Source organism: Melanerpes formicivorus, unplaced genomic scaffold (genome assembly GCF_026170545.1).
Source record: "Melanerpes formicivorus ecotype bairdi unplaced genomic scaffold, bMelFor1.0.p_v2 SCAF_30, whole genome shotgun sequence".
Classification (NCBI taxonomy): Eukaryota; Metazoa; Chordata; class Aves; order Piciformes; family Picidae; genus Melanerpes; species Melanerpes formicivorus.
The window spans coordinates 5,756,839-5,770,816 of record NW_027142382.1 but is presented as its reverse complement, the minus strand read 5'-3'; the positions used below and the strand labels follow the sequence as shown (position 1 = coordinate 5,770,816).

The 13,978-nt window shown below is 43.6% G+C and overlaps 1 protein-coding gene across 1 annotated transcript in view; it reads left to right on the top strand.

The window, feature by feature from the left end:
• Nucleotides 1-4,229, top strand: part of EFHC2 (EF-hand domain containing 2) — an 80,717-nt gene extending 76,488 nt beyond the window's left edge. Inside the window, exon 15 of the mRNA XM_068155296.1 lies at nucleotides 3,637-4,229. Within this exon, the coding sequence (XP_068011397.1) occupies nucleotides 3,637-3,732 (96 nt within the window). The 3' untranslated portion in view covers nucleotides 3,733-4,229. The remainder of the gene's footprint in view (nucleotides 1-3,636) is intronic.
• Nucleotides 4,230-13,978: the final 9,749 nt, after the last annotated feature.

Below are 13,978 nucleotides of genomic sequence, written 5' to 3'. Positions count from 1 at the left end.
AGCTTTAACAGGAGTTCTTTATCCAATGCAGATTACAGTAGTTTTCATGTTTGTGTATTTGTGCCTATTTTCTTCAAGTAATTTTTTGTGTGTGGGAGATTTAGAATGAAGCAGAGGAGTCAAACAGGGACAAGGAGCCCTGTAACACCCCTTTGCCTAATAGTTGTCACATCTTTGTGACATTTTTTCTGGAAGAAAAGAAAGAAAAAAACAGAGGAGAAGGGGAAACATTTATTTGTCCATGAACAATGAGTGTGAATACTGCTCCACCCACAAATGTCATTGTCACACATCGGTCTGTTTGCATGCTGATAGTAAGGAAATACTTGAAACTTCACTGGCACTACAAAAAATAGCTATGTATTTTCTATAACTCCACAGAAACTAAGCAACACTAAATTGAGTGGCAGCGTTGATCTGCTTGAGGTTAGGAAGGCACTGCAAAAAGATCTGGACAGGTTAAATAGATGGGCTGAGGCCAGTGGAGTGAAGTTTAACAAGATCAAGTGCTGCATCCTGTGCTTCAGTCTCAACAGCTGTAAGCAATGCTACAGGCCTGGGGAAGAGTGGCTGGAAAGCAGCCCAGTGGAAAAGGGTATGGGGATGCTGGTGGACAGCTGGCTGAACATGAGCCAGCAGAGTGCCCAGGTGGCCAAGAAAGCCAATGGCTTCCTGGCCTGTATCAAAAACAGTGTGTCCAGCAGGAGTAGGGAAGTGATTGTGCCCCTGTAGTCAGCATTGGTGAGGCCACAGATTGAGTAATGTGTTCAGTTCTGGGTACCACAGTACACAGTTCTGAAGTGTATCCAGAGAAGAGCAACAAGGCTGGTGAGGTGTTTGGAGGGCATGACATATGAGGAGTGGCAGAGAGAGCTGTGGTTGTTTAGTCTGGAGAAGACAAAGCTAAGGTGAGATCTTATTGCTCTCTGCAACTACCTGAAAGGAGGTTGTAGTGAGGCTGGTGCTGGTCTCTTCTCCCAAGCAACTAGTGATAGGACAAGAGGAAATGGGTTTAAGTTGTGCCAGGGAAGGTTTGGATTGGACATTAGGAAAGAACTTCTTTTCTGAGAGAATGGTGAGGCACTGGAACAGGTTGCCAGGGGAGGTGGTGGAGTTACCATTCTTGGAGGTGTTCAGGAAGCTGTAGATGTGGCACTTCAGGCAATGGTTTAGTGGTCAAGGTAGCTGGGTTTTGGTTGGATTTTGATGATCTTAAAGGTCTCTTACAGCCTTACTGATTCCATGGTTCTATGATAATACACCACATCACTGGTAGATGTGCAACAAGATGGATCAACTTTGTATGTCTCCATCAGCTTGCTGCTTAGGGTAAATAAAAATGTGGTATCAACAAGCTGCCAAGATTAATCTGATCATGCCAGCTTGTGCTGAGTGGAACATTTTATACTAGATAGTGCATAAAGCAATTGTGCTGATTTAAAAAACAAACCAACCACTTTATAACAGATAAATCTGAAGCCCTTCTGCCAATATGTAGTTTTGCTCTTTTGGCCTAGCTGGTGTGTTACTTTGTTGTACAGAATGTGTTTGATTTGATTTAGACATAGCATTCCTTTAAGTTCAAGTTCTACACTTTAAACTGACTTAGTTTAAAGCAGGATTCCTCAAGTCATGTGCTGTTAGCCTGACTCCTCTCTCCTGCTTGGCTGACCAGCTTTTCCTTCTGTAGCATCTCAGACTGCTGGTGATGTCTGATGAGGGCCCAATGCTTGCTAGATTGCTCTGCTTTCCATGATGGTTTATTTTTCACTTTGTCATTGAGAAGGGCTTTTCCATCTTGTGCAGATAAAATCAAAGCCCTTCCACATATTTTACACAGTCCTGTAGTCCAAAGCATGCATTAGTTTTTGTTCAGTGGGTATTCTTTGTTTTTACAGAGTAATTCTGTGCTTAAGTTATAACTCAGTATTTAAACAGTGACTGCTCTCAAGAGATTATGTCAGGATAAGGGGACTCAGTACCACAAAAACAAAAAGAAGGTCAGAGCCTGTGTCTGGAGGATTTTTTTCTTGAAGCTGGTGCTAAGCTCTCTACCAAAAAGCAAGGCTGAAAAGTAGAGACACAGTTACACTTGGCTGTTGTATGCATTTGACCATTTTTTTTCCCATCACAGAGAGTTTGACCTGATTTCTGGCAGGTGAGAGAAGGAGGTGGCTCATACAGGGTGAAGGTGGGGTGCAAGTTGCAGTGAACCCAAGAAGCAGCCTTCACAAGTTAAAGGTGTGAAGGAAGAGTTCCTTGTGAAGCAACCAGTAGTTTGAAGTGGACATTTGTGGAGAAAAATGTGTTCTGATCATCGTGGGTATGAAGAAGGTGTTATCTTTGATTGGCAGACAGCTGGTGGATGGTCTTTCCAGGAGTGGCTGATACCTAAGAGTCCCAGTTGAGAACATTACATAGAGTTATGGGAGAAAAGCTAGAGGTGAAATCAAAAAGGAAGAAAGAGAATCAATAGGAATTATCCTCAGTCCTCATCATGCTGAGATAATCATCTCCTCAACGGCTCCAAAGCCTTGCTGTGCCTGTCACACTGACGTACAGCACCGGTTTTAATGAACTGCACCTAAACTGAGGCCAGTATAATTTGCTGAGCTTTAGTGAATTTGTGATTTTGTTAGTTATCTGCAATATCTAAGCTGTCTTTGGTGCAGTGCAAGAATATTTTGATGAAGAGATTGGTATGAAATGGAAAAACAGTGAAGAAGGAATTTAAATCTCGCTCAACTTCAGAATCCAATTGTCATTCTGTTCATGACTCACCACGAGTTAACAGCAATATTTGGGGCTACAATAGCTGTATTTGACAGATTGCAGCAACAGACTTGTGCTTGCTTATCTGACTTTTTTTCTCCAACTCATTATTCTTGGTGTGGAGACATGGAATGGAATGGAATGGAATGGAATGGAATGGAATGGAATGGAATGGAATGGAATAGAATAGAATAGAATAGAATAGAATAGAATAGAATAGAATAGAATAGAATAGAATAGAATAGAATAGACCAGACCAGGTTGGAAGAGACCTTCAAGATCATCGTGTCCAACCTATCATCCAACACCACCTAATCAACTAACCCATGGCACCAAGCACCCTATCAAGTCTCCTCCTGAACACCTCCAGTGATGGTGACTCCACCACCTCCCTGGGCAGCCCATTCCAATGGGCAATCACTCTCTCTGTGTAAAACTTCCTCCTAACCTCCAGCCTAAACCTCCCCTGGTGCAGCCTGAGACTGTGTCCTCTTGTTCTGGTGCTGGTTGCCTGGGAGAAGAGACCAACCTCTGCCTGTCTACAACCCCCCTTAAGGTAGTTGTAGAGAATAGATGGCTCACAAGACTTTCAAGTGTAAGTATTGTGGTGAAGGAAATCTGACATTATTTAAGTGGAAAATATCTGCAAAAGGGCTAATGCTATAAAATATTTTTAATAACATATGCTGCAAGATTGGTAAAAATGTGCATGTAGCAATCTTGAAAGAGGGTGTGCTCTACAAATGGCCTCTTTGCCACAAATTCCTACGTAGAAATTGAGCAGCTTATTCAATCTTCTCTTGACCAGCTTTTAATAATTCTTATGTCAGTATTCTGAGATACTCTCTGGGTTACTGATTTCAGAATGAAGATGACTGGAGCAGACAACCACCATCCCTTCCTGTGAACAGGATCAAATACTTACCTCTTCTGGATGATCTGTTTGGCAAGGAGGAATAATCTGATCTGCTTTTGGATTAGCGTTTCAGCTCCAAAGCTTACTTAGATACTGAAAACATTCCTCGCGAAGCAACAAAATCCGATAGAGATTTTACTGCATTTAATTTCTTACTCCAACATAGCTGTATACCTTGTGTGTATACCTTGTGTGGGTTTGTAACTCTTTCTGAATCAGCAGTATTCTTTCATACTTACACAAGCATCATTAAAACTGTGTCCCCTAATCTTTGTGTCTGGTTACATGGAGGATTTACAAGCGTTGAGAAATCTCTGGGTCAAACAGGAAGGTCAGGGCCATCCTGCCTTATTCTGCAAACAAAGGTTGTGGGATGACCTCTTCATGGACCATATTAGCACAAGAAGTGAACCCATTCAAATTTCCTCTCTTGTTTTTTAACTTATGTTTTTGCCATATCCCTGTGTCGATGCTCAAGTACTGCTTGTGTCAAAGTTTGTTAGCTTACGGAGGAAAACCCTAGCAAGGTTTTAGCACAGTATGAAGTTGCTCTGGTATCAGAGATAATTATAGCCTTCCCATGTAGCAGTAAATATTTTACAATCACAGCATGGAAGCTATCAGTCCTTGCTTTTTCTTTTAAATGTGTCTCAGATTAATAGCCACCTAAGGTTAATTGGGTGAGACCCGTATGAAGAGAAGGTGCAATTTCAGTGTGCAGCTTTCTTGCAGCAGCACTGTATTTGCCCTTTGAAAATCAATTGATAGCTTATTTTTTGTTCTTGCTCAGAATTACAAATGACTACATGGAGTTCCTGGAAGCATTTTTGTATCTTTTTTAGCTTATGCCAGCTCACAGCCATGGTTAGATCTGAATCAGCTGTGTGATTTTGTGAGAGAAGTAATTCCTCCGGTTTAAAGAATGGAAGAGCTGAGGCAGAGGAGGGAGCTGACTCATCCACCACCATTCCACAGGGGAGGTGAAGGAGATGTGAGCCAGCACATCTCTGTTAGTGCCTGGGAAACTCATATTCAACAGAATGAGAATCCTTTGCTTTCTGTAATCTGAAATTACAAGCCGGGGAGGAAGCGTTTGACTGAGAAAGATAAGAATTCAGTGCATCTAAATCTGAAAGCTGAGGGGAAGAAAATAGTTCAAAGAGTAACTTAATTCAGTAAATCTGTGACCTTGTTTTGAAACTTGGAGATCCCTTTTAGAATTATGATTCCAATGAGAATCAGCTTGCTGCACATTTGCATAGTGGTGTACATTGAGTTTTTGTTTGCCTTCTCTCTAGACACCTCCCTAGTTCCTAGGAAGAAATTCCTTTCCCTCTCTATGGCAAAATACGAAGCTTTTGGCAGCTTTTGACAGCTTTTGACCTTTTCTTTTCTTTAATCAGCAAAAAAAGGGCTTGAGACAAGGCATAGTTGTGTGTATTGCTGCCACTTAGGCAGGTACTTGTAATAAAAGGGTTAAGTGATGGTCTGTATCCAAGGGGTCAAAAAGAAAACAGAAAACTTAACATGCTTCAACTGATCATAGAATCAATAAGGTTGGAAAAGACCTCAAAGATCATCAAGTCCAACCTGTCACCCAACACCTCATGACTACTAAACCATGCCACCAAGTGCCACGTCCAATCCCCTCTTGAACACCTCCAGGGATGGTGATAGGTAAAACCCTGTACTGCTTTTGATCCAAGAAAAATTGGCTTGCCACAGAGATGGTTTCAGCAGCCAGAATGATATTGATGTGCATTTGGAGCCCATTTGATGAAAAATGATGAATTTTAAAACCTGCCAGCACGACTTAGCTTGACACTGAAATGCAGTTGCCCTTGCAATATTTTCTTTTGTCAGAAAGAAATTTTTTAGTTGTGAAAATCTTGCACAGCCAAGGATTTTCAAGAATCATAGAATGGTCTAGGTTGGAAGGGACCTCCAAAGGTCATCTGGCCCAACCCTGTCTGCAGTAAGCAGCGACATCCTCAACTATCATAGTGTCAGTCAGGGTTGGAGAAGACCACAAGGACCATCTGGTTCCAACCCCCCTGCCATGGGCAGGGACACCCCACACTAGATCAGCCTGGCCAGAGCCTCATCCAGCCTGGTCTTAAACACCTCCAGGGATGAGGCCTCAACCACCTCCGTGGACAACTCATTCCAGGGCTTCACCACTCTCATGGTGAAGAACCTCCTCCTCACATCCAGCCTGAATCTCCCCACCTCCAGCTTCATTCCATTCCCCCTGGTCCTATCACTACCTGAGATCCTGAGAAGTCCCTCCCCAGCCTTCCTGTAGGCCCCCTTCAGATACTGGAAGGCCACAATGAGGTCACCTCGGAGCCTTCTCTTCTGCAGACTGAACAGCCCCAACTCCTTCAGTCTGTCCTTGTAGGAGAGGTGCTCCAGCCCTCTGCTCATCCTCATGGCCCTTCTCTGGACACGTTCCAGCACCTCCATATCCCTCTTGTAATAGGGGCTCCAGAACTGGAGCTGTATCAAGCTGCCCAGAGCCCTGTTGAGCCTCACCTTGAATATCTCCAGGGATGAGGCCCCAGCCCCCTCCCTGGGCGACCTGTTCCAGTGTTCCACTATCCTGATGGTAAAGAACTTGTTCCTAACATCCAAGAGATTGACACTGAACATTTAGAACTTCCCAAGGAGCTTTTAGAGATGAGAAATTCACTTTAGTTTGTTTAGTTGTTTATGTGCATAGGACAAAGAGGAGCCTCTTTTCAGAAAAAAAAAATATAAAGTGCAAGAAATATGATTTCACTTTACATGAAACCCTGTGTGTAGGTCTGTCAGTCCTGATCTGGTCTGGTTTGATCATGGTCAAGATGGGTGACTGCAAACTGGAATCAGTGCAGGGAAGAACTGGAAAGGTCATCGAGAGAATGGACATAAGAAAGGAGACTAATGGAGTTTGGCTTGTTCAGTGAAATAAATGAAGTCTCAGGGGGAATATGACTGCTTTCTGTACATACATTAAGGCCAGGAGAGAAAGGTAATCTGTTTCAGTTAAGAACATGGATAGTCTAAGAATAAATGGGTAATACTTGCCACAAATTACTTTAAACTGGACAACACATGGTGGTTTCTCACTTCTAGAAACAATGAAGGTCTCAAATCGCTTTCAAGGACCAAAGTAGTCAGTTTTAAGGTTGAAATGGATCCTCTGATGACAGTAATTTTAGGATGTTTATTTATACCCTTCCAAATGATTGTTCTCACTGCTCTTTCTCCTCTTTTCCCATTCATTTTGCATAATGCTGATGAGCACAAAATGATCTCACAGAAGCAAGGCAGAGTCTGGAAATGTTTTCAGTGCTTATCCCTGTGCTCACAAAATGTCACATATTGTGGTCTGTTGTGTCATAAACACTTTTCACCAGGTTTTGTTTTTCACAAGCAGTAGTGCTTCCAGAAGGCAAAGGCCTAGCCAATGAGCAGTCCAATAATACCCTTTGTATAATGTGACTTACAGCATGTGCTGCCCAGAATATTTCAACCTCTCCTCTAATCCTGCCACTAGCTTCTTCTCTGTTTTCACATTGCTGATGAGGGGCCTAAATGAAGACAATACCATGAGATTAAGTTTCAAGATGGCAGGAGGCCACAGCTTTAAAGCATGCATCGCATAAAGGGGAAGGCAGCCCTCGCAGTTGCCATTAATCTCAGCTCTCAATCTCTGTAGGGAAGCCAAAGATATCTTCTTTCCACAAGTATCTCTGTTGTCCACAGCAGGAGCAAAGAGATTCACATTACACTACCAGCTCCCCATCTCACTGCTGGGATCTGCTGTGTGTTCAGTGTTAATTTTTATTTCCTCAACTTGGCATTTGTGAATAAGAGGCTTCAAGTTCTCTGGAATAGCTGCTGCTGCAAGCAAATGGCAGGCTGAAAACAGCAAAGGGGAGCACTCCTTGTGTGCAGGTGGTGTGCTGGTTAGCTCATGGTCTTACATCAGCATCTGCTCCTGTCCAGTTTAGAGTAGCTACTCAGGTCCCAGCAGCAGATGGGCCCCATCAGACATAGCAGCCACAAGCAGCTATGGCAAATCTGTGGACAGAAATTAATTTCCTCACCAGGCAGTACTTTCCTGTGTCCTGCCCAGTATACAGGCATCTACTGTATTTTTCTAGGCAGAGCCATCTGTGCCATCATCAGATAGATGTTCACCTACATCAGTGAAAAGATGTTGAAGTCCTCCTTCTGCAGATGTGATTTGATCCTACTTCATGGCAGGAAAGCTCTTCACAGAAAAAGTTTGAGCTCAGTTGCCTCCCATGTCTCTCTCTCTGTCCTTTTAGCCTGGGAAACATTTCTGCCTCCCAAAAGCAAGCTTTCTGTGGGGAAGTTATTATTGCACAGTAACTAAAATATTGGATATTTCCAGTGACTTGACAGCATTCAGAAAACAGCAGGCTATATATCACCAACAGTAATCCAGTGGTCTGTTTGCTGGACCCTTCTAGTGTGTTCCTGTGGTTGAGAGATGGAATTTAGCATTAGTAGGATGTTCACATCTTGTAGTCATGCAGGTTATTCTGTGACATGGAGAGAAACATTGGTTCTTTAAGGACAAATGGCCTGCACTCATGGCAACTTATTTGTTGTGTGTTTAGAATAAAATAGAATTAACCAGGTTGGAAGAGACCTTAGAGATCATCAAGTCCAACCTATCATCCAACAGTTCCTAATCAACTAAACCATGGCACCAAGCACCCCATCCAGTCTCTTCCTAAACACCTCCAGGGATGGTGACTCCACCACCTCCCTGGGCAGCACATTCCAATGGCCAATCACTCTTTCTATGAAGAACTTTCTTCTCACCTCAAGCCTAAACCTCCCCTGGTCCAGCTTGGGACTGTGTCCTCTTGATCTGGTGCTAGTTGCCTGAGAGAAGAGACCAACCCCCACCTGTCTACAACCTCTCTTCAGGTAGCTGTAGAGAGCAATAAGGTCTCCCCTGAGCCTCCTCTTCTCCAGGCTAAACAACCCCAGCTCCCTCAGCCTCTCCTCATAGGGCTTGTGCTCCAAACCCCTCACCAGCTTTGTTGCCCTTCTCTGGACATGTTCAAGCAACTCAACATCTTTCCTAAACCGAGGGGCCCAGAACTGGACAGAGTATGTGCAACCTTTCTTCCTCTTCGAGCTGTGTTAGCCGGGTACAAGGAGAGAGACAAAACAGTATGCTTGTGGAAAAAGTTACAATATCAGGAGGGAAAATCACCACAATCTGGGCTCAGGCAGAGTTTTAAAATTATTTTTAGATTTTAGAGGGCAGCATAGATAACATTTGAAAGAGAGCTATCTTGAAAGAAGGCTTTTCTAAGGCACTGTTAGCTCGGAATTAAATTCCCTGGGTTTTCTGAGGGTGGTGACTTAGAGTCAGTCAGAAGCTACGCTCGTGTTCTAGGCAATGGTCAAACAAGCCAGAAAGGGGTGTGGGAGAAAGTCCTGTCCCTACCAGTTTCCAATACAAAGTTTAAAACCAAGATAAGGCAGCTAAATTAGATACACTGTATTAAGGATATAGATTGATTATACTGATTACATAAACACTTTTCCTGCACACTTGGTCATTTCTGGATCATCTGGAAGTTTCTTCTGGTATGTATTACAAACAAATAAAGTAGCTATCCTCATCTGCCCTTCACCCTAGTCATCTGTCCTCCTTGCTCTCCTCTTTCACTATGCTGGTTTCATATTGAGAACTACAGAAAAGGAGCAGTAAAAGAGCTGGTTCACAAACTTCTCCGAAATCTGATGCAGATCCCTGGCATGCAGCATGGTGGGATGTTCTATGACAGCAAAAATCCACTGTATCACCTAACAGTACTTGAGTGAGTTCCCACTTTCAAAGGCAGAGCTGTCAGAAGAATGGCATTGTTGAAAGACAGGAGGAAGACCTTTTGCAGAGCCACTGTGGTGCAGGTGGGAAACAACTTCCCCTAAACTAGCATGAGGCTAATGGGTGAGACTTATGTCCCATTTCTTCAAATGTCTACAGCGCAGATGTCTCCACCTGCACAAACTCTCTGGGTCCCTTGCTTGCCAATGAAGGGGTGACAGACACCTCTAGGGAGTGACTAGCCTAACAGAGGGCCTGTTACCCATTGTCCCTCCCTCTGCACTGACTATGAAGGTATTTCCAGCAACTCGGTGACTGTTGATGTTTGCATTGCTGTTGGCTGAGATGAATCCCGCCTTTGGGGTCCTTCTGCACTGCTAGAGGGGCACTGAGTTGAGTGACCGCTTGGCTGCCCTTGCTGTGTGCTGCAGCCACGCTGCAGTAAGTACATGTAATGGTTTAGTGCAAAGGCTAAACCTTAGCCTGCTCAACACAAAAGGGAGGGGAAGAGTGACACACAAAACTCAGGGCTGAGATGAAGACATAAGAGTTCAACACAAAATACTATAAGCACAATGGGTAATTACTTTAGCTAATAATTTAGTTACTCTAAAAACACAATGCATGATTACTTCATCTTAGCCTATTTGCAGAAGAAGTGCAGTGAAATACACAGGGGGAAAAACCCAGCAGAAACCAGAAAGCCAAAACCAGCAGCTGCCCAACTCCCACTCTCTCTGCCCCTATGTCAGCAGAAAAAGAGACCACACCCAAACCCCTGGAACCCAGAAGCAGCAAACGGAACAGGAAGCCTCACATGTTGCAGTCTGAACTTCAAGCCCCAGAATCACAGAACCACAGAATTAACCAGGTTGGAAAAGACCTTCGAGATCATCAAGTCCAACCTATCACCCAACACCATCTAATCAACTAAACCATGGCACTAAGTGCCTCATCCAGTCTTATTTTAAACACTTCCAGTGATGGTGGTGCCACTACCTCCCTGGCAGCCCATTCCAATAGCCAATCACTCTTTCTGTGAAGAACTTCTTCCTGGTTAGCACTTTCATTTTTGAAGCTGGCATGACTGTGGCATGGTATGAATAACAGCAGCAGGTTCAGCTCAACCCATAGCAGTACAGTCCGTCTAGGAAGGACTGAGTTTCAGCTGGCTCTGAGTAATCTGAGTTGAGCTGGGCAGACTGGTCAGTGGGGAGCTTGAATCCATGCTGTGTGCTGAACATGCATGCAGTCCCTCTCCTGGGGTGTTCTGGAGCTTGGTCTGCGGAGCAGAGACGCAGTGCTGTGCTTAGCAGCTAGACCTGACTGTCCTCAATGAGCTTGTCTTAGGCTCTGGCCAGTGGGTCTCGGTCAAATTCCACTCCAGCTAGTCAAAGAAGATTTAAACAGAGGTATGATTTCTCTTGTTAGGTTCTCTCTGAGAGCCTAATTTAGCAAAGTATTTAAGCATATGCATAAGGCCATCCCTTCTGCACGAAGCCACTCGAGTGTGTGCAGGCAGCTTGCTGAAACCTGTCAAATGAAGCCCTGGTGGACATGCTTTTCTGACAAAGATGAGTTCCCAATTTGAGACATTTAGGAATTAAATCATTGTAATTATAAAAACCCCACCATACCAGAGGGTAGCAGTGAAAGGAGGCAATGTAGAATTGTCTGGACATGTTTATCCAGGCTATATATTGTGTGTTGTTACTGTAGTTGTTCTGCAATATAAGCTAGCAATTAAATTCCCATTATGGGATCATGTTGGTAATTGAGACAAACTGTAAGTGTGCAACTGTTTTAAACCTTTCTTTTAACTACCCCAAATACCGTAGTACTTATATAATTTAGAGATAATATCCCCATTAGTAAAGTTTATGACTCAATAAACAGCTCCCACAAGTTCATAAAAGCCAAACCCATAAACACCAGGACTATTAATGCAACAGAAATTCCCTGCCTCCCTGTTTTCTTGGTGGTCTAGATAAAGCAAAGGGAAATGCTATCTCAGAAAAGAAAAAACAGCCCAAAAAAACAACAAACCCACATTTGTTCCGGCTATATAAATATAAATGTATTGTCTTAAAGCCCATCTGGAAATTTCCTCTCCTCCCCATGTCCCAGGTGGTCTGGCAACAGCAATGCATTCTGCTTTTGTCTGCAAGCAGAGCAAGAGCAAGAGCTCCCCTTTGAAATAATTTGCAGAAAAGGATTGTATGTAAAAGTGCTGGCGGTATCCTCACCCTGCCTCTCCCTTCTGGACAAAATCTTCCCTAGAACTGACTGTCAGTGTACTTACACTTTATTTATTTATTTTAATGAAAAAAGCCTCATTGAAGAGCCAGAACTTTAAAGTTTTTGACTCTCTCTGCTGCTGGCATTTCCCCCCCATTTTAACAGCTAAAGGAATTTTTGGGAAGAGCATCTCCTTGCCTGGAGGCTAATACAAACAGAGTTCTGTAGCTGAAGCCGCTTTCCTTTCGGGTCTGAGGGAAGTGATTAATTAAGCCATTTGCAACATATAACGAACCCTTCCCTTTATCCGGAAAAAGCTTTATTTTGCAGTGTGGCAGGGCACTGTTCTGCTTGGTAAATCATTGTGCAATGAACCACCTCGATCTGGTCAACTTACTTTACTGCTGAGGGACATTTCTTCCTGTGTTGTTAAAATCCTATTGTTTGAGCTCATCGAAATGCAGGAAGTTTTGCCATCGCTGGTGAGTTGGGTTCAAATGGATGCAAAGAACTAGAGGCACACTAGAGAGCCAGTTTTGGCCCTCCCTCTCCCAGTTACCAGCAGGTAACTCCTCCTGGCATGAAATGCACGGTTTTTCATTTGTTTGGCTGTTGCATCACATCTTCTGGGTTTGCCACTTTTGTGTAAGGGTTCTTTCCACCTCAAGTGGCTGTAGGAATTCCTGTCTGTCACCTTGCTGCTGCTGGATTCCTGACCTTCATGCCTGTGAGCGAGTTTGGCTTTTAGGAGCCCAGGAAAGATCATTTTCTCGAAAGGCAGAAACTCAGACGCTTTGTTCAGTGGAAGCCTGGTAAAGTAGAGAGCAAATATGGTCTCTCTTGGGCTTCATGCCATTTGCATTTGACTGGCCTTCCTGGTTTATCCTGAACTTGTCAGTTTCCATAACAATGGTGTCAAAGCGGGAGCACTCCCTCGGAAATCTGCCTGTTCACTCCCTCTTGCCCCTGCCCCACAGTAACTCTTGCTTGGTAAAGTTTCTCGGCCTCACAGCAGGTTCATTGATGCCCCTTTTGATTCCCTTTTGGCAACCACATAATGAGGACAACCCAAGACCCGAAGCAAATCAAATATTCACATTAGAAAGAATCAGCATCTTAATGAAGCAAAATTCCTTTCAGGAGGCAAACAATCACAAAGGACCTGAACTGTCACTGCTGAGGTCCCAATAGTTTCACCATTAATTTCTGTGGGAACAGGATTTGGCTTTCCTTGCTGGGAACAGGCAATTGATTTGGTGCTTTCCTGCTTTTGCACACAAACCCCTCAACTCGTCTCAGGGTAGTCTGCATGCTTCAGCTGCAGCATCCAGGTCCTAGGACAGGGTCAGATCTTGGCAGATACCAGCTGAAAATGGAGTATTGCAGATATGGAGATGTAGCGCTCAGCTTCTTAACCAAACTAGCTGTAGTCTGCTACAGGGTCCAAAGGACACAAAGGCCAAGCTGTAACCCAACCAAGAACTTCTCCAGTTCTAACCTGTTCTCTGAAAACCCACAAAGTTGTAGAATGACACAGCAAGCATTGGTGCTTATGAGCTAGGAGCACCAACCATGTGATGAACACATGAATAATGGATAGCTTTTCTAAGACCCATTTATCAAGGAACAAAGAAAGCTGTGGGTACAACTAGTCTTGTGCATATCTTTTCCACTGGATGCAATTTAATGACAAACCAACCACTTTGTATTATAAATAAACCAGCCTAAGTGGGCTTTCTTTGAGCTCTCCCTGCTAAGCAGCCTGGAAGTTATCTACCGTTAAACTGGGATGCTTCTCAAGGTTGCTTCTTGAGGCAGAAAGATCTTTCACAAATGGCAGATCTTTGATAAGCAACTCATGTCACAAATAACCTTATATTATGATAACCTTCTGCAATGGCAATTGCTATTTCCCTCTTGGTGTTTTTGGCTCTGCTTTGGTAGTTTTGAATCCTTGTTCAAATGGCTGTGCAATACAGTAAGAGAGTGAACCTTACCACTGAACTTTGTAAAGTGTCACTTCCACAACAACCTGTGAATGCCATCTATCTGGACTTCTGCAAGGCCTTTTACACAGTCCCCCACAATATCCTGCTTGGCAAGTTGGAGAGATATGGATTTGATGGGTGCACTGTTCAGTGGATAAGGAACTGGTGGGATAGTCACATCCAGAGGGTAGTGGTAAATGG